At 48.9% G+C, this 26,724-nt stretch overlaps 1 protein-coding gene across 1 annotated transcript in view; it reads left to right on the top strand.

Moving 5' to 3' along the window:
- Positions 1-761: 761 nt before the first annotated feature.
- The window catches only part of LOC133213610 (fibrillin-2-like), a 93,398-nt gene continuing 67,435 nt past the window's right edge, over positions 762-26,724 (top strand). Inside the window, exons 1-5 of the mRNA XM_061355944.1 lie at positions 762-888; positions 4,537-4,839; positions 18,107-18,189; positions 20,164-20,262; positions 24,674-24,769. Coding sequence (XP_061211928.1) covers positions 4,670-4,839; positions 18,107-18,189; positions 20,164-20,262; positions 24,674-24,769 — 448 coding nt within the window. The 5' untranslated portion in view covers positions 762-888; positions 4,537-4,669. The remainder of the gene's footprint in view (positions 889-4,536; positions 4,840-18,106; positions 18,190-20,163; positions 20,263-24,673; positions 24,770-26,724) is intronic.

Here is a 26,724-nt window from a genome sequence, read left to right on the forward strand (position 1 = left end):
CATGCCAGAGGTGAGACATGGGATAGCATCTATTCTAAGCACAAAGAGCGTTTTTTCACTAGCCCCGATACCCTAGACCCAAATGAAATCTAACTGGCATTGCAAATGCTTTCCAAAAGTGAAGCTCTGGGATTGATTTAGTACCTGCAGAAGAAGCCATGCAACTTGTCCCTTTGTGTAATATCCCTGTGTGTAACATCACCTGCTTTGGACTGGGTTCTACAGTATTTGGTGGCCAAAAGTCACAGATTTCTGGGAGCTTCTGCAAATCCAAGAGACCCTGTGTGCATTTTCAGGTGTCTGAATGCTTTTGCCTATGTGGTGCCCACATAAACGTGATGATCACAGTGTAGGTGTTAGCAAGGATTAAGCTAGACTGGACTGCAATGCCAACTGCTTGGCCCAGCAGTTGTCACCTTGAGAGGGAGGAAAAGGGAGCTTGTGGTTGTGCTCTTGCTGCTCCTCTGCTCCCAGTCCTGCCATTGTCAACCAGGTAAAGTCCACACTTACTTGAACTGAAATGGGTACTGCAGGATCAGGCCATGGAACTGGTTTTTGTATCTTGTGGAGCTCTGCAGATGTGTTGACAGAGCTGCATTCCTTGCAATGCTCCATTATTGGCTGCCTGTGCAAATGGGCTCTGCCTTTTCCCTGTCAGTCCCCACAAGTTTGCTGCTAATTAGGCTGAGCATCATTCTGACTTCTATAAAGCTTGTAGGGGGTTGATGAGGAAGAGCCCAAAGAACAAAGAAAGGCAGCGAGGACATTTCAAAGGGGCAGAAGAGATGACAGGATCCCCGTCAGCTTGGGGCTAGCCCTGGAATTTCTGCACCTCTGGGAACTGAGCCGATAGCTGCATTTGAACCCTCATCTGCTGGGTGTAAAGAGGTAACCGAGCTGCAAGCCAGATGGTGGGATAACCAGGAGGCATCCTGGGATCCCCGGGTGGGCTGTGCACAGCCCGTTTGGGTTCCGTTTGGTGCAGAGACCTCTCTGAGCCTCTTTGACCTGAAAAGCTGCTGCATTTGGGCTTTTAGGAGCCTTCTGGCAAGGCTGTGGGTGTGCAGTGGCCCAGAGCAGAGGGAGCTCAGGGAGGAGGAGGCCATGTGCGTTTTATTATATAGTATTTAAAGCAGAGCCATCAGTAACGATTCCGAAAGCAAGAGGCAGAGGGAGGATATTTTTGCATGGAGAAAAAGAGCGGAATGAGACTGGGAGCTGCCATTCAGACAAAGTTCTTTCTTTATATCACCAAATACTTTTATAAAGTATTTTTATAAGGATACAAAGTTCAGACTTTTTATCACCGAATACTTTTCCTTTTTCCTTTAAATGTAGTTATTGGGAGGAAGTGTTTTTTAACTGCAGAGATTTTGTCCTTTGGAGCCGAGGTATCCTTTGAGTGTGAAGGTCTTGAGCTGGGTCACTTATCCTTCCACTCCATCTTTCCTTCATTGTTTCATTATAGTTGTACTAATTATAGGAAAATAATCAGCAAGAAAAGTGCCTTTTACTTGAAATCAGTTGGTTTTTTTTTTCCCCTACTTTTAACATACCACTAAAAAAAAAGGAGGGGGGAGGAAAGAAGAAGAATGTAAGTCCCAAATTGGAAATGAATTATTTTCCCCCAACCCTTTTGATGTGAAGTCACTGTTACTAATGCCCTCCTGCCTCCTGCAGCTCCAGCCGAAATTTGGGACAAGCTGCAACTGCCAGCGCTCCCTAATGAAGCGGCCCAGAGGAGGAATGCTTAGGTGATAATCACGTCTGCATTCAGACGGCTCCTGCTAAACCCAACCTCTCCCCCAGCCCCTCCTTGAAGTGAAAGACTTTTGGCTGAAGAATGCGGTAGGGTTGTCCTCTGCTACTCCCACTCCTCCTGCACCCCTTTCCCCGGCGCAAGGCCCTCCCCCTGTCCAATTTGGATGAGGCTGTACCTTTTCTTCTCTCCTTCAAGAGTGAGGGTTTTAGTCCCTTCTTTTCTGCCCACATCTCCACTAAACAAAGGAGCTCTGGGCACATCACCAGTTCCAGGACGTAAAGGTATTTAAACAGACTTAAATCCGGAGCTGCATAGCTAAGAGCTGATTTCTTTCTCTTTATCTGCCTGATTTGTTTGTCTGCCTAATTGCGTGTTAACTGTGGTTTGCACATTGTTATTTTAATGGATTGGGTTCATTTGCACACTCAAAAGCATGGGTTGGAAACTTCTCTCCTGGTTCCCTCCAAGCTCAGTTTCAACTCCGATGCAGTGGTTGATTCTCTTTGCTATTTCTTACAGGGGGTGTTTGAGGGAACTTCTCAGAGCTGAAAATCATTTCCGAGCCTTCTTTTTTAAGCTGTCTTCTGATGGTGTAAATGGCTTTTCCATACTCTCTTAGCAAGCCTTGTGTGAACGCGCTCGGGGTACGTGCCTGTGTATATCGATCATTTGTCATGCTTCTCGTTGCTCCGGGAGGAAATGGATGCGCCTGGACTCTCTGCAGTTGAAACCTCAGCACAAAGGCTGGGACTGTCCTGAAGCGCACAACTTTGTGCTGCTTTTTATGACCTCCTTTTCCCATCTGTTCCCTACCTCGGGAGCGGAGGGAACCTCTCCCTTTTGTCTCACTGGGGATATTCCTACCCCAGCCTTCAGCAGACAGGCGCGTGTAGCGAAGCAAGCAGAGCTCTTAGGGCTGCAGGAAGGGCAGTTTCTTTGTCTGTGCCTTTGCTCCCAGCCCTGCCTTTTCCCTTCCCACTCTCTCTCATTGAAACCTTAGACCCTGAAAAACGCCTGCCCTCGAGAGCAGCGCGATTCCCCCGGAGCAATGAGGGTTTCCTTCTAAAATCTTTCCTATTCGTACAATTGCTTTATTTATTTTGTCTGTTTCGGGCGCATTTTCTGCCTTTTCTGGGCTGGTTTTTTTTCCCTGTTGCCTGCTGTGGGGCCGGGCTGGAACGGGAAAGCGCTGCAGTGGGAAAGCAAGGGGGACAGTTAGGGGAGGCTCGGGGGCCCTGTCCCTCCCCGCCGGAGCGGGCTCGGAGCCTCCACAGGAGCACCAGATGCTTTTCCACTCTGTGTGTGGGGGGGGACCCGTGAGGATTCCTCCCTGAAGGAACAAACTCTTGGGGAGCTCGAGGTGAGAGATGCTTCCTGCTGCGGAGGAGGCAGGATGGAGGGAAGGGCTCCCCAGCCCCGTTTGCACAGGCAGAGCTGGGAGGTTTGGGGAAGAAGGGGACCAGTTTGTGGGGTGCATTCCTCTGTAATCGCTTTTACAGAGCCTTTTTAACCAGCTTCCTTACAGCCTCTCCGGGCTCCCACCCTGAGCCTGCCCATACAGCCCTGCAGCATGAAGCTATTGCCTTGCCACAAGGAGTGTGACAACTTGGGGGGGGGTCTGTGTTGTGCCAGGGTCTGTGCCCCTTCCCAGGGCTGTTTCCCTTTCCCCCTCGGAGCCTCTCATGGCTGCTGTAAGGACTGAACTAAAGGGACCACTGTGGGCTCCTTGTCCCCATGGACTCCCCCAAGCCATGTCATTGCCCTCGGGGGAGCGGGGCTCAAGCCTTTCCCCCCAGGAAGGGGCCTTGCTCCCCTCAGGGCAGAGGGGCTCTGGGGGCTGAGGATGTGCCCTGGAGTGATTGAAGGCCAAGCTCTGGGTCTGGTCCCTGCCCAGCCATGGCCATCTCGACCATGCTGTGCTTGCCCCAAGGTGTGTGCGCAGCCAGAGGTGTTGGGAGTTTCCTTCCTGCCCCTATTGCTCTACCCCATCCCCTCCACAGAGGCTTTGAAGCCTGCATCCTCCTCCTCCTCATGGCCTCTCGTGCCTGTCCCAGCTGAGCAGCTCTGCATCCCTCCAGTATGCCCAACCCTCCTCTGTCCCTTCATCCTCATGGAAACCAAGCTTAGCTCAGTGCAGTGTCTTCATGTGCTGGCCCCAGCTCATGCTCTCCCATCCGCTGCAGCCCATGATGATCCTTTCACCTCCCTGGTGTACATGTCCCTTTGCAAGCAGATCCCTCCCCTCAGCCAGCCACAGTTACCAGGTATTCCAGTGACTGATCTCCATGCCATGGCCTGTCTGGAGTACAATGCAGTAAAAGAGAGCTCTGGGACCAGGGAAGGTGGTCCATAAATAGGATCTGCTCTTTCTCGAAGTCCTCTTGCTTCTTCATAGCTGTTGCTCCTCTGAACCAAGGCACTATGCTGAGGTCAGTGCTATAACCCACCACCATGGGCAGGCAAAGGATGGATGTGCTTTTGGCACTCTTCATTCCTCCATCAGAAAGGCAGGAGAATAGATGCAAGGGCAGAACCATGAGACTTGGAGATCTTCTCTGGGTTTCCTCTTTGGGAAAGAAAGGTTTAGTAATGCTGTGATAGAGATTGGTGTGAATGTGTTGGCTGCAGGTACAAGGAGCCAGACTTGATGGGGACTGCGTGGTCCCACTGTATTAACTCTGGGGGGAGGCTGCTGGGGGTGATTGATCATTTTGAGGCTATGAAGGCCCTTAAGAGCTCTCGTGTCTTTCTCTTTCCTCTGTTTTTGCTTCTAGAAAGGGAGCAGCAGGACGGCACCTTGGCACCTGGGGGCTGCTGCCAAAACCCATCCTCTACCAAGGCAGCAGGGACCCTCCAGCTGGAACAAGCATTCGGGGCGGCCGGGGGAATCGAGGAATCTGTGCCATCATGGGGGTATTATGGCTGGCCAGGTTCATGCTGGGATGTACAGCAGTTCTGTATGTGGAACAAGCCCAGGGTCAATATGAAGGGGACTTGCAGACAGACAGATTTGCAGGCTATGAGGAAAGACAGCCAGCAAACAGAGTGCGAAGAAGAGGCCAAGACACTTTACGAGGGTAAGTTTAATGTTCTTCTCTATTTTACAAAGCAGAATCTGGAGACGTGTACAGAATTGGCTTTCCTTGAGCTCAGGAAGGAGTCTGCTCTGCAGGCCTATGGTAGGAGGAGAGCTCATGCCACAGGGGACAAGCAAGCTGACTCCCATATGAGCAGAGCTGGGTGCTGAGCTCTGCTGCTTTGTTTTGGGGATCACAGCACCTCAGGGCTCAAGTGAGGGTCTGGCTATGGAGAACCATCCACAACCTGCCTGTCTGGGGCAGTGGTGGCTGTGGCTGGGCTTTCCACCATTGCTGGGGGGCATTCTGTCAACCCAGGCTTTGACCCTGGAGTTGCCCTCTGCTCTCTGCTCCAGTCAGTGCTCCGGGCTGGAGTGAGAGGTTATTACCTCTGATAAGTGCTTTCTCATGGTTGTTGAAATGGGAAGGTCTCGCACTCAGGCCCGTGATGCCCAGCATGGCTGTGGCTGCGGACTCACCTGCAGGCAAACTGGTGCCAGAGCTGGACCCAGGAGCAGCGTTTTCCCCTTGAGGAGGCAGACAGGGCTCAAGTGAAAGGCTCGTGCTGGAGCTGAGCGCTGTGTGCAGGCTCTCAAGATGGTTCCTGGCCCCAGCGCTGGTTCTGGGTTATTTTAAGTCCGCCTGGCTGTGGTTCTTGGAAAGTTCCTGTGTCAGTGGGCAGAATGGGAGCAGAACGTGAGACACGCGCGAAGCCTGGCCCCTGCCAGACTGCTCCGGCGCTTGCTGGGAATGCTTCTGCTTCTTGACCGGCTGGAGCGCGGTGCTCTGAGCCCAGACAGCCCCAATGTGCTGGGCTTGGGCTGGAGCCGGAGCACAGAGCACAGAGCCTGGACACTGAGCTGCCGGGGCAGGGCTGGCAGCATCTGCTCCTGCAACCCAAACGTGGGTGTCCATTGCCTCCTGCTGCGCTGCAATCGGGAGCCGTGGACAAGGGGGTCCTGTGGGTTTGCGCCTCTCAAAACCGGCTACCGAGAGCTCCCTCGCAGGGTGGGGACACCCTGTGCCTCCCCCGGTGTGAGCTGTGTGTAAGTGCTTGTGTCATGTTCCTCTCTTTGAGTCCATCAGGTGAAACCTCCCAAACCTTTATGGCTGTGGGATGAGGCTATTCCTTGGAAAGGATGGGATGGCAATGTACCAGATGCAGAGATTCTTGCTCAGCCTGGCCGCCTGGGGCTGTGTGTGATTGATGACTGTGCTCGTAGTGGGGTTAGAAAGCACTGGAAGGAGTTGTGTGCATGGGTAATGGTGTCTCAGACAGCCCTGTGAAAAGAAAAGAAGGGCAGAGCAAGGAAATGACTTTTTCCATTCCCTATGGGACCAGGAGGGAGGTCACTGATGTCCAGTGGTCTTACAGCACTCGGTGTCTTAGCTGACCAAATCCTGTTCTCAAACACTGATTTACTGCTGAAATCCTTTTGACTCTTGGTGACTCTAAAGCTCCAATTCCCAAGTGCATTTTAAAACTGAAGCCCAGTTTCCCAAGTTAGAAATTACTCCTGAAAACCCTTTAAAGCCTCAGACATGGAGCAGCATTGAAGTAAAGCAATCCCAGGTTATTGGTTGTGTAAGTTCTTAGTGGCCACACAGTGAGTTTGAGGCAGGACCTGAAGTGTCTGGCTCCCAGTGCCCTGCAGAGAGCTGAGGACCACACTGCTGCCTCCTTCATGTTCTCTTCTGCTTCCCTCATGCCCTCTGAAGCAATTGCTGTAGGAAAAGAAACAAAAACCCCACTGGGGTAAGCGCAGGGTCTGTTTGAGGAGATCTGTGCAACCCCAGTGTGGGGCAGCTGAAGAGCCATTGTTTGTTGGCCCTTAGGAGAGCAGGGATTCGAGGGAGGGAATCACAGTGGAAGCTGGCAGAAGTCAGCGTGGCTGCAGCTTCAGCCCCAGGGGCTTCCCATGCTCTGTGTCAAGCAGCCCTGACAGTCTCCTAGGCTTTGTGTTCCAGTCTCTGCATCAGGATTTCCAGCCCTTCAGCAATCTCTCTCCCAAATCTCTGTTTTACGGGCAGACAGCACCACTTGAGATGAGAAGTCTATTGAAGAGTGATGGTCTAAGTAATGTTCTGCTTGGCGTAGAAAGCAGCCACAGATGTCACCAGCCACAATGCTGTAGATGGGTCTGGCAGCCAGTGCAACCCAGCTCCTGCAGAGCCACAGACCCAGATTCCCCACACAGCACCAGTCCCTTGTCCTGATGCTCTGGCTTGAAACAGTGCTGGAGAGTTGCAGTTTTGGATCAGCATCTCCTCTGACCTGGGTTTTGCTGCCTTAAGGCATCGGGATTCTTTGCTGCTGTGGAATTTAACAGCATTTGGTACACTTTGGGGGGAATCAGGGGAGCCAGCATTGAAGGTTTGCTTCATTCACAGACTAGCAGTGAGGCAGCAAAAGAATGAATGGGCAGTGAGTTTTCTTGGTGCAGCTTTGAATGTGAAGGAAGGTAGGGCTGCTTATAGAAATCTGGTGTTATTTTACAGTGTAGGCACGCAGGTGGTTTATGTGATTCGTGGACTCATCTATTCCGATACCACACCTCTAAACACCCACCTGAACCTCTAAACGTGTTTATCTGTGGTTTTGTTGGAATAGTTAGACATCATGTCATGGATTTGCTTTGGCATTTGCTCTCTGCAAGCGTCTCTTGTTAGAGAGATTAATTTCAATCCAAAGGTTCATCTCAAATAGCTTCAGTTCAAGGGTTGCATGGAAGGAATTTAAGTAGAACTGGAATTAAACTACAGCAAAGCTTAGCTGCATCACATGGGCCTTTTTATGTTATAAAGCTTGCAGTGAGAAACTGCTGTCTGGTACCTCTGACCCACACAGGGTCTCCTTGCTAGAGGGAACTGGCTGTGCACTAGGAAGCTGTAGATGCCTTACTGGTAAATGAGGCTTCAGCAGTGCAGGAGGAAAGATTGTATGGATTTCTGCTGGAACCATTTGTTTGGGGCTCTGTTCCCATCCCAGTCTCCTTTCCTAAAGGGAAAAAATATGAAATAAATGCAAAATAAACAAGGCTGTTATTCAAACAATGCTTTTACAAATAACAGTACGGTGGAGCAATAAATCACAGCCAAAGCCATGATTTAATCTAGCCTTAAACCCATTAAAGTAAAGGCAATTTAAAATGACCGTCTCCTGAAAGGCCCAGCACTGACAAATCCATTTATGAGGCAGGATTTGAATGGGATTATTAGTTTAATGAACTACTGAACAGTTTCCAAGAGCAAGAATGTGTTTAACAAAGGGGAAAGAAAAGATGATTAGTCTGCAGCCAGCTGAGCTGTTTGCTGGCAGAATGATTTCCTGTAAGTTCATGGCTGCCTGTTCTTTCAAGTAAGAAGAAAGGCTCAGCTACAGCCTGACTTTAAACACAACTAATTATGTCAGGCCCATTAATTATGAAATGGCCACTGCAATTGAGAAGATGGATGAAGAGAGGCTGCTGGGGGAGGCATTGGCGCGACCCCTTCCGTTGCTCTGACTTGCACAAGAAGGCAGAGATGTCTAAATTAAGTGTGGGGAATGGGGAACACGAGCAGTTTCTAAGCTGCTCTCCTGTAGGTTTTTGACACCTCCTTATTTTCCAACTTGACACTGGGGACTGGAGAGCAAAAGCACATGGCAACTGCACAACAGCAAGAGAAGAGTTGCTGGGAGGTAAATGAGCTCTTCACCCACCACCCTAGCTTGGCAGCGTAGATCAGTAGAGATGGAGAACCATAGGTTGTGATTCTGGGCCACATGGCACCAAGCTAAACTGGAGCTTATGCTGGGGTGCTCATAGAATGGTTTGTACTGGAAAGGACCTTAAAGTGCATCCAGCTCCAACCCCTCCCACAGGCAGGGACCCCTTCCATTAGAGCAGCTTGCTCCAAGGCCCTGTGTCCAACCTGGCCTTGAGCGCTGCCAGGGATGGAGCATGCTATTCAATGTCAAGGGGAGGTTGGACATAGAGATGAGCTTCATCACTTTAGTAGTTTACTCCAAGATGTGCACAGGGAGCAGATGACTCCCAGCAGTGTTTTAATCCCAGTCCATCCCTGACATTGCAGTTCCACAGGGATCTCGGTGCAGGAATTACAAACGGGTGTCCAGCAGCAGTTGTAATCTTCTTCACACTTGCTTTAGGTTTATTGGAAACATGTGCCTTTAAAAAGAGCTGGTGCCCAAAGCACAACCAGCGATGTCAGATGTTTCATGACTCAGGCCCTGATTTTGCCTCGGCCAAGTTTAAGAGTAGTGTTTTAGTTGACTCTGTTGAAAGGAAAAAGCCCTAGGAGGAGTCAGCAGATCCTTCCTGCAGTGTTAATCTCTGCTGCTGCTGTGAGTCTAGTGAGAGGTACTGATTTCTTGAACGTCTCAAAGTGAAGTTCTTTAAATATGGAAGTTCAGCTTTCATTCCTTAGAAAAAAATTGGTTTCTTGACCTCAAACTTGTAGGGAACTTGCTTGAATGTGAAATCCAGTTTAGAGTAAGAACCAAGGTGCTACTAAGAGGCAGTAGGAGCTAAAATGTCCCATTGCTTAACGTAATGCTATGGTTTAGGCTACCAGACAGTCTCAGACTGACTGTGTGGGTTGCTTGTGAAAAAGAGCCAGTAACTATGGTGATTTAAATGCTTAAAAAAGCAAATCTATGGGGTATGTCACTAACTACAACTGAAGCAGCAACCATGTGTAGACAAAGAGTAACAACATCCCGTCAGTACTTAAGAGAATGGTCTGAAATGGACCGTGCTGCTTGTGGTTGCCCACATGTCATTAGGTGATGACTGTAGGGCCCTTCCAACTGAAATACCCTCTTCTATTTCATCCTAAATACTGGGTTTTCTTACAAGACAGTGATATGCATGTTCATGCATGCTCTGAAGACTCCATCTGCAAGGGGAGAAGCTTTGGGCATCTCCACTTAGAAGCTATGAGGAAGAGCATGGTTAAACTGAAGCAGATCCTTCTTGCCTTGCCCCATCGCATTCCTGCCCTGGGCAGGATGTGGGTCTCTGTGCTCTGAGGCTTGCTAAAGCCAAGTTTAGACTGAGTGGACATCATTCAGGAAAGGTGCACCTGGAGCTTCCAGCCCTGTGATCCAGCTGTCTCTTGAGCATCTCTTGAGTTATCTCTTTGGTTGCTTCCAGGTCCACCCACTCCGGGCATGTAAACCTTTATTCATAAAGCTAGAGCTGAAATAGAAGCAACAAAATGAAGGCAGCAGATAGGAACTGAAGACTCCTATTCCTATGTTTTCCTTGTGCTTTGATTTAGATTGTGAAAGGGTTGATCTCGGGCTTCTGGCCTAGGCTGGTTTCTCTTGCTCTTGGCAGGAAACATGAAGGTGACCTTGGCGTGGCCAGGGGTTATCTGGTGGAGAAGTGAATGGGTTTTGTTGGAAGCTTTAAGGATTGTACTTGCAGTTTTGATTGATCTCAGAATTTAAGGGGGAGGGGAAAAGATGGGAGAGTTGGTAATGCTGCTTCCCAAAGGGAAGCGTTAACCAGTTCCTGGAAAATCTGCTTTCTGCTCTGATTTATGGTAGGAAATTCAACCCTGGCCACAGAGATGGGAGAAGCACCATCAAAGAATAAAAAGGCCTATTTAATGCTGTTTCAATTCAAGACAAAGAGAGTTTAATATGTGTTAGAAGTAGAAATGTAATAACCATCTGGAAAGCATAATTTAATTTCTCCCCATTTTCTAATAATACAGAAATGAAACCAGTAAGCACCTGAGTGGCTTCATTTGAAGCTATAATTGCTCAGTTAAAAGGCATATATTTTGGTACCATGCACTGTCCTGGTTAACTAAAGAAAGTGGTGAAGTAGGTGTCTATGGGATGACTCTCTAGCTTCAGATCCTCCATTTTCTGGTATAAAATTGCTAAAACATAAAACCTGGAGATGAAAGTAACTGCTTAAATCAAGGCTTCCTTTTCTGTTAAACAGCCAAGGAAAAATAGCCTCTGTTCACTTAAACCAGTCCCTCTTGTCTAGAGCCCCTGCTAGGCTCTGGCAGGAGGAGCAGGCAGTGGTGGACTCTTCCACCTCTTCCTAGTTTCCTTAAGGAGAGGATCAACAGCTGAATCCAGATGCTTGAAGGGCTCAGCTTTCTTTGAGCATCCTATGTCAAGGTCTTCTGAGTCCCAGTTACTCTGTCTAGGGTAAAGCAGAGACCAGGGCAGCAGAGGTGAGAAGTGCTCAGTGATGCAACCAGGAGGGAGCTGTGCACCAGTTCCCATCACCTCTATCCCTGGGGATGGAGGTAGGGGTGCTCCAGAGGCCAGGGAATGTAAAGGGTCTCCAGCAGGAATGTGAGAGACACCATAAATGCGGGGCTTTGGTGAGATCAGAGAGGTTTGTGTTGCCACAGATTGAGCTGAGTATTGCAGGTACTGCAGAGAGTCTTAGGGAAGTGATCCCTAGCTCAGCAAACGGCTTTGGGATGTGCTCAGTTCTGAGTACTTTTGGGTTTGCAATATTACCCAGCAAAATAGCTGTTGGCAGCCTTAAGGGTTGTGGCTTTTACTGGTGGTAACAGGAAGTTGGCATCTCTGCACCTTGAAAATCGAGCTCGTAGAACCAGAGCTAATTGAAATCACTGGGATCTGAGCTCATTCCTGAAAGCTGAACAGATGCTGGGCTGCTCTGCAGAACACAAGGGTGATGTTTCAAGTGGGAGGAATTAAGCACCTCCTTTGCAGGACTGAGTTAACATCCTTACATTAAATAGGGAACAGGATAGGAACAGCTGGCGTCTCCAGTGGAATTACTCTACTTAATTACTCATGAGCAGGTAACTTATCACACTGTGTATATTGCTTGAACACATACAGACCTGGGGGGAGAGTAAGCAATGGACATGTGTGTAGTGCAGGCCTAGACTTGTAAAACTGATAAATCATAGATAGAATGGTTTGGGTTGGAAAGGACCTTAAGATCATCCCGTTCCAACCCCTTGCCATGGGCAGGGGCACCACACACTAAACCATGGCACCCAAGGCTCTGTCCAGCCTGGCCTTTGACACTGCCAGGGATGGAACATTCACCACTTCTTTGGGCAGCCTGTGCCAGTGGCTGTGTTCATGGTCTGTGTATATTCATACAGTGTCTGTATGTACAGGCATTAATTTTATTTGACTCTTTGCACAGGATCTCATGGTAAGAGGAGCACTGGGGAGAGGGGACAAGTAACCTAAAAAGAAACTTCTATGTCTCTTCCCTAAAATAGCTGCTCTGTGAGCAGCAGCCAGAGCTCCTTTCTGCAGTGTCAAACCAGGAATCCTCACTATCCCGGTGTTAGCTCCATTGTCACTCAGTGAATTTATAGCAAAAGCTGAAGGACTCGGGGCACTCTGGAGCAGTGCTTGGGCTGATGTTGTTCCTAAAGCTGAACAAGTAGAAGTGCATCGAGAACTGGCTGAATCTGTGCCTGGATGGTTTGATTTCCCCATAAATATTTCAATGCTGAAGCCCGAGGACAGACAAAAACCTGCAAATGAGGTAAGGGACAGGGGAGGTGGTGACTATAAGTGTGCCAGGGGGTTGCCATTCACCCCATGTAAGCTGTCAGAACCGCTGCACCCCAAACTGGATGTGCTTGCAGAGTAGAAGGGGGATTTTCCTGTTTCTCAAGGTACCCAGAGAACACAAAGAGAGGACAGAAGAAAGGCTGAGAAGGCTGAGAAAGCTTCATGGGTTCCTAACATTAGGAGGTTGTGAAAGGGGAGAATAACTCCCCTGGACCTGGTGGCTATGCTTCTCCTAATCTAGTCTAGGATGTGTTCTGCTGCTGTTGTGGATTTCTCCTCTGATGAATCTGTCCCACCTATTTGAGGCCCAGCATCACGGATGAAGTCTCTTGACCATCAGGTTTGTGGTGGGGTGGTTGATCTGAGGTGCTTCTCATCCTGAAACCACCAGGCACTGATCCCATGTGCTGGTGGGGAAGTTGCTGCACACTCTTCCATACAACATGGGGCTCCAGCCCTGCACAGCTGTACTGTGGCAGGGCAGGAGGGTAGTTTTTAAGTGAGTGTTTTGCTTGAAACACTTAAATAGAAAGGAATTTGTGCTTGGTCACTTGCCCGATGTACATCTGGGACCGGGTGCAAGTGCTTTCCTTAGCAGAGTCTTTGCTTACAGAAAAGAAGCAGTTTGAATACAACGAGTACATATTCTGTAACTTTGACTTGTCCTCATCAAGGCAGCAGAGAGGAGATGTCAGGTGTTGGCATCTCTGCCCCTACCAAGAAACTCAGACTGGTCCAGAGAACTGTGGCTTAGAGCCCATGGACCCTCTTAGCTCAGAGTCCTTTTCCCATTGAACAGAGGCTATCCTGGAAAGCAGTGCTCAGGAGGGAGAGTCACAGCACTCAGGACCTGTTTTCACCCAGCAGGAAGATGTTTCAGGCTGTACCAAGAAGGGAAATACTGAGTATCTGTGATAGACAAGGGAAAGGGTCCCCATGCACCGGCAGCAGGTACCCAGACCTAGGCAGACACAAAGAAAGCAATGAGCTGGGAGAACACTTGCTGGACCACTGAGCATGCAGCAAGGCAGAGCAGGATCCCAGGCCAGGGTACCCCCAGTCACTGGCCGAGTATGAGAAGAACAGGAAATTGGCCCAAAGTAATGAATTATAGTGGGGTTTTTTTTGCCCCCTGTATTAATGTGTTCCATTGCCCTGGATGAGGCCAATAAAGGAGAACATGACCAGCTAGGGGAGCAATCCCTGTGCATCTCTGAGAATTACCCCAGCCCTGGCAATGCACCAGTTTCCATCCCCATCTCTCTTCCTCTAATTTAAGGAATGAAAATACCAGTTTTGACGGCCGGTGACAACCGAGGTGCACTGATTACTCACGACAGGGGAGGCAAACCCTGGGCTGCTGAGCCTGCTGTCTGGAAAGCACACACTGCGTGCAGACAAGGGTTCATTAGCTTTGTGTCTTGCTGGGTGGACACTGCAGTTATTACTCAAAACAGAGCTTTCTGAAGGGTTGGAGAGTTCAGCCTGGCTGGGTATCCTTTTGCCCATGGCTGGAGGAGCGGGCAGAAGCCTGTGTGCATGCACTGATGTTGAGGGTGTAGCTGTCGGTGAATGGGGAGCTCAGGGTGATTTGACTTGGTGCTGGTGAGGCTGCACCTTGAATCTGGGCTCCTCACTACACGAGAGACATTGAGGTGCTAGATAGGGCCAGAGAAGGGCGCTGAAGCAGAGCCTGGAGCCCAAGTGTGATGGGGAAGGGCTGGAGAAGGCTCAGGGGGGGACCTGATGGCTCCCTACAAGTGCCTGAGAGGAGGATGGAGCCAGGAGGGGCTGGGCTCTGGTCCCAAGGAACAAGGGATGGGACAAGAGGAACCGGCCTCAAGCTGCACCAGGGCAGGTTTAGATGGAGCTGAGGAACAATTCCTGCCCCAGAGGGTGCTCAGGCATTGGAACAGGCTGCCCAGGGCAGGGCTGCAGGCACCGGCCCTGCAAGGGTTCACACAGCCTCAGTGCCATGGGTTAGGGGTGGCCTTGGCACTGCTGGGAATGGTTGGACTGGATGGGCTTAAAGGGCTTTTCCAACCTGGCTGATTTTGTGATCCTGCAACTTAGTTTTTGGCTTCCATCTGTGTCTGCAAAGTGTTCTCAGCCTGGACTCCCCATTCTGTGCTGTCTGCCCTTTCCTACCTTTAACAATGAATTCTTCTGGGGTCACACTGGGCATCTGATAATAACTGGCAGGACCGAGTCCTTTTTGGCTGCTTGCTCAGGCAGTGAGCACCAGCTCAGTGCTCCAGGCTGTCTTTCCCAGGCTGCTAACAGCAACAGCCAGATGCTGCTTGTGTTCTGGCCCCACAGGCGGGCTGGCACCCTGAGCCTGAGGCAGTCCTGTGGTATGGATTGCCTCCCAGTCCTCGCTCATGCCTCCAACCCCATTGTGGATGTGGGAGAAAGGCTGCTCTTGCTAATAGCCATGCCTTTTCACATCACATGGCCACAGCTTTGCTCTGCTCCAGTGGGTTGTTTTCCTTGGCATCTCCCCATTCTCAGATGGAGCCACGGCCAGCAGTCAGCATTTGGTGCCATCAATTGAAATTCATGCTTACTTTGTCCCTGCTTATCTCTAGAATCCTACTTATTTAAAGAGGACAAAGAAGATGCTATGGCCAACATTGCTTTTCCCTCTGTCCTTTCTTAGCATCACCCTTGGAGCTGTATTCACACTCATGAAAATAGTTCTCTTGAGCAGCTGAGCTCTTCCAGCCTTTTCCTACATGGCACAGAAGGTGATAAGGGAAGATCTGCCTTGTCTTGCAGGTCTATTTTTGCACCAGCCAAACCATGGGGCTGCACCAGCACTGCTGCTCTTATCTCCATGGCTCTAACACCCGAAATGGAAGCCACCCTGGCGCTAGCAGCATCTCAGCAGTACAACTGTGTCTCTGCAGGACTGCATCGTGTCTGGATGAGACCCCCTTGCTATTCTGGCTGGCAAGGAGGCAAAGCTGAGAACCAGTGGAGCAGAAAAACCCTCTTGGTTTTCGGTTTAGGCCTGGTATGAAGTTTCTTGCTGGTTCTGAAACGTCTGTGGCTTTTGATTATCAGCAATAACCCCAGTTCAGGGCAAGTTTATGGAATTGGAATTATTTTTCCTCTAACCTTGGCATTCCCGTATCCGAGGAGCACTTCACCACAAACTGGTTGCAGTTTGCTTTTTAACAACTGAATGATGAGCCCTTTATCCACACCTTCTTGCTGATGGGAATGTGGGCTTCCAGCTTGCTGTTCCCAGGATTGAGATGACTGCTCTTCATTTCCAAAAGCAATTTTGACACAATTTGGTTAAATGTTATGTTTTTTCCTCACAAAGCAGTGTTCTCCTCACTGAGTTATTGCTTTGGAATCTGATTTCATTCTCCCTCTAGGTCAGTTCTGTGACACCATTAATTTCAACCCATTCAAAATGGGTTCTCCCCATGTTTTGTTTTGCAACTCGGCTAATTTTTAGCATATGCTTGTAAAGGTTCAGTTCTGGAGGAACAATGGTGAGCTGGTGCTTTAGCTTACTGTGTAGCAGGGTGCCCAGGGCCTCTCCCAGCATCCCTGCACAGAGCTTGATGAAATCCTTGGCTCCCTGTCTCATAGGAAAAGGTGGTACTTGCCACCGCAGTTCAAAATACCCACTTCAGTATCAGTTTCATTCAACTTCCACTTCCATCTGTTGTAGTCTATGGGGTTGATGAAGATATATCTTCCTTCAAGGACTTTGACAAAAAAGCCTGATAACATGGCCATATAACAGTGTATGAAGGTTAATGGTACCTTCCTTGCATGGCTGTTCACATCCACGTGTTGGAAGCAGGAGTGAGCAGACAGCTTCAGGTGGAAGTCAAACTGCATTTGGTGCCTGGCTGAGGTCTCTGGGCTGCCTACACACTGCAATGGGAGTCCTGTGTCTAAAGAAGATCATCCATCAATCCATCCATCCATCCATCATGCTGGGAACTTGAGGGATGGAATTTGGGCTTTACAGGATCTCTGCATCTCTCTGCTCAGACAACTTCTCTTCCCAGTTCATGTCAACCACAGACACTCTACCCAAAGATTTACACCTGAGTACCACTGGCAGCATTGGTTGTGCTTTATCCAACTTAATGCAACCAGGAGCTGCAACCCCTATCTGCAGGGAACCCTAATCCATACCAGCAGAAGCAGCTCTGCATTCAAGGTCTCCTTTTGATTTCTAAGCGCAGGAAAAGCAGCAGATGCCCAGGCTCTTAGAAAACACAGGTGGTTTTAGGATCAAAATATAGAGTCACTCTCCACCTCCAACCATAGCACTGAGTTATTGTTGGTTCTGTGTTAGTGAGACTGGTGAAGGAAGCCACATGGCACTGGGCAAAAGCAGGTCAGATGGGAAAAGAGTTGCCACAGTTTCTATACAGGGCACTGTGCGCTCTGGGACATCAGAACTGGGAAGCAGAGCAGCACAGGAAGTCATCCCACCCAGTCTGTGCTGCTCAGGGATCTCCATCAGCCGTGAAGGGTAGGGATGGCTTCTACATGGGAACATCACTCATTGCTCAGTAGAGGGTTCCTCAGAGTTTGCTCTCAGTCCAGCTCAGTGTTTTTGTCATTAATGCAAGCACTGCCCAGTTCCTGCTTCCATGGGAAAGCATTCTGCTTCTTCCACATCCCTGGTGTATCTGCTGCACAGCTGCTGTGTCTGCTGCACAGCTGCACTTCTGCTGTGCCCTGTCCGTGTGACTGTGTTCATGCTACATGTGCTGTGCATCCCGTGTGGGTCTGCTGCATCTCTGCTTTGGTTGCCATGCTTTCGGCATGTGTATTGTATGGGTGCTGCATCCTGGCTGCATGTCTTCTGTGTATCCCCTATGCATCTACTGCAGTCATGCTGAAGGTGGAAGACTGGTCTGTGCCTGGGTAATGGATTAAGGGTGTTTTGGGATCTACTACCATCTCCCAGCCTGTATGCTGGGAGAGGCTGGAATCTGGTAGTTGAGCCCCACAGGACGCTGCTGAGACTGGTTGTTGTGTGCAGGGGCACAGCCCTCCCAGCACCCTCTGCCTTCCCACTCCTGGCTCACTGCAGGAGCTTGAGAATGGCATTTGGTGGAAGAAAACCTGGAAAACCTCCCCACCACTCAGATTTCCAGGCAGAAACAAAGGCAAGGACAGGAAAACAGACCAATGGTACAGCTCCTACAACAGAGACATGCAGGTCTCCAGCTGATTATGGACTCATTGAATGGTTTGGGTTGGAAGGGATCTTAAAGCTCATCCAGTTCCAACCTCCTGCCACAGGCAGGGACATTTTCCACTAGACCAGGTTGCTCAGGTCATTGACAGACTGAATATGGACCGGTTTTAGACTGATGATGTTTAACGTTGCGGCTACAGTTCCATGCTGCAGCCTCATGTCAGGGTAGGCCTGGCTTTCCTTGAGCTCCTCACCCTACATATAGCCCTGAGAGAGTCACTGTAAGCTCAGAGCCCCAGAGCATTCTGCAGAGGGAGCTCAGAAGTCAGTTCCTGACATAACGTATGGTGGTTCCTTTGGTGGGAATGAAATGTGTCTTGCTCAAGCTCACAGCGAGGGAATGGGGTTTGGCAGAGAACTGTCCCATCAGAAGCTGTTTCACCGCTCTCCCACAGCGATGATCCATGATGATCCATGCTGGATCCATCCAATGCACTGCACAGAAACAGAGGAAAACAAGGATTGTTTTTCATTTTCAGACCCAATGTCTGTGGCTCGAGGTTCCATTCCTACTGCTGCCCCGGCTGGAAAACGCTGCCTGGAGGGAACCAGTGCATCGTCCGTGAGTATCCGTCTTCCCGTTAAGGGCACCAAGGGAGCTAAATTCCATGTGAGAAGGGATGCACATCTCACAGATGAGTGGATAACACAACATTTCATAACCCACCCGTGCTGGGAGTTCTCATCTCTGTGAGGTTTCATTGAACCAGGGTGGTTGCAACTGGTGCCATTTAGTGCCTGGCCTTTTGTCCACTGCCCCATTGCCCTGGTGTTCCGGAGATGAAGGAGCCTGCCCTTTGGATGGGAAGTGCAGGTCAGCTCAAGAGTCAGTAAATGGGATTCTCAGTGGAGACCGCAGGGGTGATTTTACCTGCATTTGGTCATGCTTCCTACTGGAACACAGTAAATACATGACGTCCTGGAGGTATTAACAATAACCTGGGCATACAAAACAGCTGACAGCACTATGGGATGTTGGTATCTCCCGTATTTTAGCTTCTTGAATAAATCTGCATTAGAGCACACTTGGAATTGTATTGAATGCCCTTTCCCAAAACTTCCTAAAAGGAGTTGACAGTGGGAGGAAAACAGCAGGCTCCTCTAGTGGGATCTCCCACCTCAGACAGGTCCCATATTTCAGAGGCAATTCCATCTTCAGAGTCAAAATCTCAGTCAACTCTGGGAGAGAAACACCTTGTGCTTCCTCATAGAGAAAAGTTTGGGACAAGATGTACAAAAGTGAGCCCAGAGCTGTAAATACACTCCTGTCAATGGAAATGGTGTCTGTTGTGTTAGGAGCGATCATAGAATGGTTTGGTTTGGAAGGGACCTTAAAACTTAACCAGTTCCAACCTCGATGTCCCACGGGCAGGGATATCTTCTGCTAGACCAAGTTGCTCAAAGCTCCATCCAGTGTGGCCTGGGATGGGGACTGTTGATGTATCCTTGCACACAGTGATTAGTCAGTCCCAGAGAATGGCATTTTATGCACTCAAAACAGAAAGGCAATGAAGAAGCCTCGTATCTCAGGGTATGAGATGCATTAAATGCATCCAACTTCACCCCAGGTGATGGTAAGAATCAAAGTTCTGCGCCCTCTCCTTTCTCCTAAGAGAAACTCACATAATCCTCAGCATCCTTGGGACACAGGATGCCCTGACAGGGATACGGGGCTTGAGTTGGATGCTGACTGCAGCGAAGGGTTAAGGAACTCCCAGGCAAAGAGCTGCTCTGTGGCATGTGGGGTTAGCGACACTCGGGGCTGGCTGCTGACTTTTCTCATAACTAAACCATGCCATCTGGGCTGCAGGTCCTCAGGGGACTCTGGCTTGTAATTGTATTTATAAAACACACAGAGATGAGATACTTTCATGGGGCTCTCATAAAAGTTGTGCTTACACAGGTGGAACAATACTGCCAGCTATGCTCTTGGCTCCCATGGCACAGGAAAGGGAAGAGATTAGCAGGGGTCCCATGCAAGAAAGGATGGGGATTGATATGAAGGCATCCTGCTGATGCATCTCTGGCTGACTCAGGCTCAGCCCCTCATTCCACAGGAGATGCATCCCAGTTAACAGACCACAGAGCGCAAAATGTTTTGTGGAGACACACACAGTGTAAGGAAGAGAACAACCTGGCTTAGCGTGAGCATCACTTGTCTCTGCTGAGAAGCTTTGTTAGCAGGCAAAACAAATTGATTTGGTATATCATAACATATATTATAATAGCAAATATATGTTATAATATAACAAATATAAAGGTGAACTATGTCTTCCCTGTCCTCTGCTGGCTCTAAAAGCAGTGTGGCAGCAGGACCAACCACTGCCTATGGTAAAAGGAAGGTGTCTCCAAGAACTCCCTGTGAACAAGTGGGTCCTTCCCACTGCTGCTCTGCCCTGAGTCCTTGCGAGGTGCCCCAGCTTCTTGCCCAGGTTCTTATTCTTACAAGAGGTGAATCCACAGCCCTTTAGCAGCTGAAGCCATGCCTGTGAGCAAGTCCCTCTGTGCTCATCGCTGTGTCCTTCTCTTCCTCCAGCCATTTGCAGGAATTCTTGTGGTGATGGCTTTTGTTCACGGCCAAACATGTGTACGTGCTCCAATGGACAGCTTTCTCCCAACTGCGGCTCAGCTGGAGGTAAGAATATTGCTGGTGCTGCTCCTCCCTCTGGAGCCGTTCTGTGCTCTCTTAATGTCCCCATCCCAATGAAAGGAAATGTCTGTGCATCCCTGAAATGGTTTGTGTTTTGGCAGCCAGGTTCTAATCTGAACTGGGGAGTGGTCAGAAAGTCTCATTTCTTTGTGGCCTTTTACTAAGGGTCCTCACTGCCCCGATACCTGGGGTAAACTGCTTGCAATTCCTGTATGAGGGATCCTGCAGGATGCAGCTCAGAAACTGCATCTCCGCAGCAAAGGGCGACGCTGCTGCCATGGAGTCCATGCATCCATCCCTGGCTGTTCTTTCCAGTGGGATGGAATCTGTCACTGCTTTTGGGAAGCCAATAAATATTCTATTTTTCCCAGTGGAAAAACAATGCAGCTTTTCCTGGGCTGGGATTTGGATGTCAGGGAGAGCTGCCCGGGGTTTTAACCAACTGCTGTGACTTAAGGAGGTTCCCCACTGGCAGAGCTGGGAATGCAGAAACTGCATTGCCCCTTTTTCTGCTTTCTTCTCCCAGCTTGGACCTGGGAAGAGGACTGGCTTAGGTCTCTGAGTAACTCAGAGTGACAGGCACATATCCAGCCAGCAATTCCCATATCCCTCTGGTAATCCCTGCCCATTCAATACCAGACCCTGCTTGCAACCACTGTTACCCTGCAGTGCATGGTTCTGCACGGAAAACACTCTTGCTTGAGGCTAAATCCTGATGGCTAATGATCTTGTGTACTTTCTGGAAGGGAATTACTGCTCCTTTGGGCCCCTTTTCCATTGTATTGCTGAAAGGACCTGGGAATTATGTAGAGCCCAGGCTGGATATGAGTCAATGATATGTAACGGAGGGTGATGGCCACAAGCTGCTGCTTGAGATGTTCAAGCTTGGGATCTTCAGGCATGAAGATGATTTTCTTGGAGGGTGGTGCAGTGCTGGGGAGTGTAACCAGAGCTGGGGGGGGGGGATCACCTTCCTTTGGGGGGTTTAGGCTTAGAGAGACAAAGCCATAGCCAGCCCGATGTGCAAGCCCTTCCACCCAAGCTCCTATGAGCCAGCACCTGGGTCAATGCAGGTTACAGGCAGCCCAAAAGGGCTTCAGCTGTTCCTAAAGTGACAGCAGTGTGTGGATGGGGGTGCCCCTCCACATCCCCAAATGGGGGTGACCAAACCCTGTGTGACCGTTTTCACTTGACTACAGAAGCACTTCACACATACATGGTGCCACAACTCAAACACCACCAGCCACAGAGTAAGATCCTGCAAGCAAAGAAACGGAGCTGTGGCACAGAATTGGTTTAAGAAGGGGTTTTGCCTGGGCCCTGTGTAAAAGGTGGGAATGCAGAGGATTTCAGAGCCTTCTGAGGTCTCAGATGGCTGTTTCTAGAGACACCCCCCAGATGTAGTTCCCGTTATTGCCCCTCTGTGGGCAAGCTCTTGTTACCAAAGTGACTCGCAGGCTCTGATTGAAGGCCAGACCCCCCCAGCCCCACATTCCTCATGTGACTCCAAGAAGGAAATTCCCAGAAGCTGCTTCCCAAGTGCCACGTTGTGCTCCAGCCCTGCAGATGTCCCCAGCAAGCGCTCAGCACCAGACCCCATGTGCGTGTGCTGCTCCTGCAGACCTTCCCCGTGTCTTTGCCGGGAGGAAGGTGCTGAAGCCACACGGGTTTCTGGAGTCAGGGTCCATATGTTAGCAATCACGCAGGAATGCAAGGAATGCTGTGAGCAGTATATACATTTGGGCACAGCCCTGGCATTCCCCTGGGCCTGGGCTGGATTGCAGCATGTGCTCGAGGTGGGGGTAGGATCCTCTGCAGGGGCTTCATCAAATCTGGCGTTCATTGTGGGGATGCTTGGATCTGTATTTATCATGAATGCTTCAGGGAGGTAAAGCAGACAAACGGTGCATTCCAGAGGCAATAAAAGCCACTCTGCCTCTCTCTGTTGTAACAGAAGGCTTGGTTTCCTGCTCTGGGGAGTAAGGGTGTTTCAGGAGTCATTCACAAGTGACTGCTCAGATGGCAGTAGTTGGTAAGCAGGAAGAAAACCTGCCTGGAGACTGGTGCTGATGGTGGCAGCCACCGGTCCTTTAAAATCAGTTGTAGAACTGATCCAACCCAGCCCTGGGAAAAGTTAACCAGGGTGAGCCATCATTCCCTTTATTCCTAGGACTTCGGTTTCTGCTACCCTGGCAAACCCTGACAATGCAGAACAGGCCTTTAAATTCTCAGTTGGAAGATGCTCTCCTGCAGGGGGTTCTAACAGTGCCAGCCTTGGGGATAAGTGAGATGGTGACGGGACCTCAGGGCTTTGGGGATCATGGCACAAGAAAGGGACCTGCTTTGTGCAGGTCCAGGAGGAGTCTTTGCCACTTAGTGGGAAAGTTTCTGGATGAGCATCAGGGTTCTTCCTGTGTCAGCCCCTGAAGCCCGAAAAGGTCTCAACTCCACTAAGCCTTTCCTCGTGCTGCGTGCATGGAATGAGGCTCAGGATGCTGGTTCCTGACAGATGGACAGCTCTGACAGTTCTGAGCTACCTCCATCTCTGGGCAGCCCTCCCAGGTTTGCTCTGTGCAATTGCTTTCCCAGGGCTGATGAATTGTAGGGAGCAGTGCAGGGGAAGCGTGTGCTGGAAACTGCCTTTTCCAGGGAGACTGGGCTCATGTCTGATGATCCAGCAATGCTTTGAAGCCTCCAGCTTAGTTTCCTTAATCATTAAGCTTTCATCTAAATTTGGCCTGATCTCTGGCCATAGAGCAATAGGAAGAGTAGTAGACATCATGACTAATTCAAACCACACCAGCAATGCATGGATTAAATGTACGGCACATGTGCTGAGCATCCTGAACGCAAAGCTCTGAGACTTCCCATTCCACTCCTCCTTCCTTTCAGGCTTCCTATGAACAAGGCATCAACCATATATTATCCCTATTGGATACTTGTCCTACTGCCTTTTGGACAGATGTTTCACCTGCACTGGCCCCAGCTCTTCCCTGCTTGGAACAGAGAAGACACAAGCCATAGCTACCATCCACTCTCCTTCGAGCTGCCAAATCAGGGCCCCTTCTATCCCTGGCAGACACGAGGTGGTTCATGCTGAAAACCACTTTTCACATAACTTGCTGTAACCTCAGGGCTTGCAGTTCGAGTTGTCACATCTGACAAAGGATGAATGCATTGTTCCAGGCCATTCAGGGAAGATGGAAAGCTCTTTGACCTGTATTTGTAACTCAGTGTTTAGCAGTTAAGCCCCATTCTGGGGCTCTTCTGCTTAAATACCGCATTACTTAAACATTGAATAGTGATGAAAGGGTTAAGCCAATACTGGCTTTGTGTCTACATCAGTATAAAACTTCCCAGTTTATTTATTGCTATTGTTTTCCTACAGTGCATTAGTCACATTTGAGTGTGGCATAATCCAGTGTGAAAGCTGAACTCTAACACAGCAAGAAGAATAGATGATACGTGCTTTTCTTTTCAGATGTCTTAAAAACCCCTTGTATTAAATGAATTGCACCATAGTAATAGTAATAGGCCACATAAAAAGAAGAGAAGTATCATAAAATTGATGCTTTTCCTCCACCAAAGAAATCCTATTCCCCCAAACATCTCATAGGTCTTTTAATACAATGGCATTTTAAAGGTTAGACAGCCCAGAATGTGAAAAGTGTGTTTCTAAAATGGGGCAATGATCCAAAAGGATAATAAAAAGGGTATGAAAATACTTGAAAAGTGTGGTATCCTGAAAGAAAAGCTTGTTTAGAATGGCAGAGTTATGAAAGAAAGGGAGGTACCAGGAACTGTGCCCTTACTCACAGTTACACGAGCTCCGGTGTCCTGTAGAAAGGGCAAAGCTGCAGTTGTTTAACTGGGGTAGATTCCTTAGCAAAGCACAATGATGAGTTTCTGTGGAATGAGCTCTGTTTGTATGACTCTAAAAGCTGTTTGCTGTAAGAAGACAACGATACCTTATCCTTATATATGCTTTATATAGCCTTATATATACCTTATACCGTCTGGGATGAACTTGAAGTACATCCCCGAATTGCTCCTCTTTTCCCACTGCCCATAGTGCTCATGGGTTTCCCTGTCTGAACAATATCAGGTATAGGAAGAATCAAACATCTTACACTTAGGTAATAAAGAACAGGCTCTCTATTTACTTTTGTAATTGTACCTCAGTGGAAGTGTAAGCCTTTACCCACACTATGGGCTCATATCCTACCATGGGAGGTCAACAGTCTCTCTGCTTAACTTGAAGGAACTGGCCACTTACCATCACCCTTAGGTTCTGCACTGAGACCAGAAAGCTTTGAGCATCCCTACATGTGAGGTGCTCACCTCCCATCACAAGCTGTTGCATCGTTGTGTGATATTTCCCTTCTCTTCCCCATAGTCCAAACCTGCAATGTGAGGTGCATGAATGGTGGGAGCTGCAATGAGGAGTCCTGCCTGTGCCAGAAGGGCTACACTGGAACCTACTGTGGACAACGTAAGTACCTGCAGGTCCTGCTGGTGAGGGAGGGCAAGGCTGGATCCATGCAGCTTCATGACTAGAGAGGTCACCTTGCACACACTGATGTGCTCTTTGATGGCAGCACTGTATCCTCCTCTCCATTGGAATCTCAGCCCCCTCTCCTTAGGGGATATAGATACAGATATAGACATACTGGATGTAATTTAGCTGTAAATATATATAAGCATAGATATATATGTAAATAAATGTAACAAATATATATGTACATTAGATATGATTTCTCTGTAAATTGTTTTAGATAAACAGCATATTCTCAACGCTTTCAATTAGAAGAACAACAAAACCACAAACTAACCAGTGCTTTCTGATTAGAAGTTGCTCTTGATTGTGTTTGGGAAGTTGAATTTTAGTTGTTATTTGACAGCACCGATTTTTTATAGAGGAACCTCCATACTGTAATTGAAAGACATTTTGCAGTGTTTTATGACTTGGTTCTCTGCTTTGTCAAATCACTTCTGCCTTTCACAGGGAGAGATTGAATTCCCCCCAGTTTCCTATATTTGGCCATTTTAAATCACTGCTCATGCACATTGTAGAAGTAGCACCCAAACAACTCGGGTACCATCCTCAGTAAGTGTCTAGTAAGCAAGTGTGCACAATAGTTCTGAAGGAGCCTCTGAGCAAATGGAGTTTTCCAGGGAAATTTCAAATCCCTGCCTCCCTGTGAGAATCGCTAAGATTCCCAGTAAGGTCTAGAAGTAAAAGCTGGGCAAAACACCATGTTTCCCCCTAAACTTCTCCTCAGCTATGACTGATTTCCTTTTTTGCTGCAGCTTTCCAAACAGTTCCACTCCAAGCAGACACACCATATGGAAAATCTCATTCCGAACAGCTCAAGCTTGGGAAAATTATAAGTAACAGCAACCCTGGGCTTAGAATGGAACGTGCTAGGCAACCTTAATTATGTGCTGCTACCAGCTCCACCTAGAATATCCTCAGTAGAGTTTTCATAATGGTTCAGATATTGGCAAGACATCACTGACAGGGTGGGGAACAATGGAGAGTCCCATTGGCAGCATCCCAGCGAGCAGATTTCGTCTTCCTCGGCTCTAAGATGAGTGTAGTCTTGGAAGGCTTGGAAATGCAGCAGTACCTGGCCTGTGCAGCTCAGAGCTTGGCTCTAGACCAGGGAGGGCTGCACTGAGGTGCTGTGGACCTCAACCTTCATGAGGGTCTATTCTACTCCTCTACAATGTGCTAATGGTGGTGTTGGGCAACTGAGTAGTGAAGCTCTCTGTAGGAGCTTTAGGAGGTGTCATAATGCTCTTCCTCTCATTAGTCATTACAGCTTCTGAGATTTCAATAGGTCAACGGCATCTGTCACAGCCATCAGTTGCTCGTGGCATGTGCAGGAGTGTTCCTACATCCTGCTCAATGAGCTTAGCTCCAGCCCAGGACCTAATCAGCAACCTCCTCCTTTGCCTTCAGTTAACTGCAGTTTCTCAGCTAAGGGTAGCAGGTCTAATTTGAAGTCAGTGAACACTGTGTGCAGATCAGACTCATTCCTCTTTGCTTTGGGTCTGTGGGATTGACAAGCCCCCTCTCCTCACAATTCACTGCTGTCACCCTTGAAACATTTGCCTTTAATGCAGTTTCTCATTCGTATCAGTTCATCTTGACCTTGACATCTAAATCCCAATGCTGACCCGAATGAACTGAGATTCCAGTGCACAGGAAATCCTCTCGAGTGAAATGAGACTTTATAGCCTTTTTATAAATGGGTTCATTCAGAAACAGGAAGTAATCTTCCAGGGAAGAAAAAGATCAGGCTTCTCTCTGTATGTTCCCTGCATAGAGGAGCCTCTTGATGGGTGAGCAACACAAAGCAGGCGATATTCCAAGTGCTGCCAGCACCACACATCTCACACTGGGGTCTCACTAAGACCAAGAATCCCTGATTTCTCTTTCCA

This window comes from Neopsephotus bourkii, unplaced genomic scaffold (genome assembly GCF_033783945.1).
Source record: "Neopsephotus bourkii isolate Nb327-2 ecotype Australia unplaced genomic scaffold, CSIRO-AGI_Nbou_v1 NB_838, whole genome shotgun sequence".
NCBI classification, from domain to species: domain Eukaryota; kingdom Metazoa; phylum Chordata; class Aves; order Psittaciformes; family Psittacidae; genus Neopsephotus; species Neopsephotus bourkii.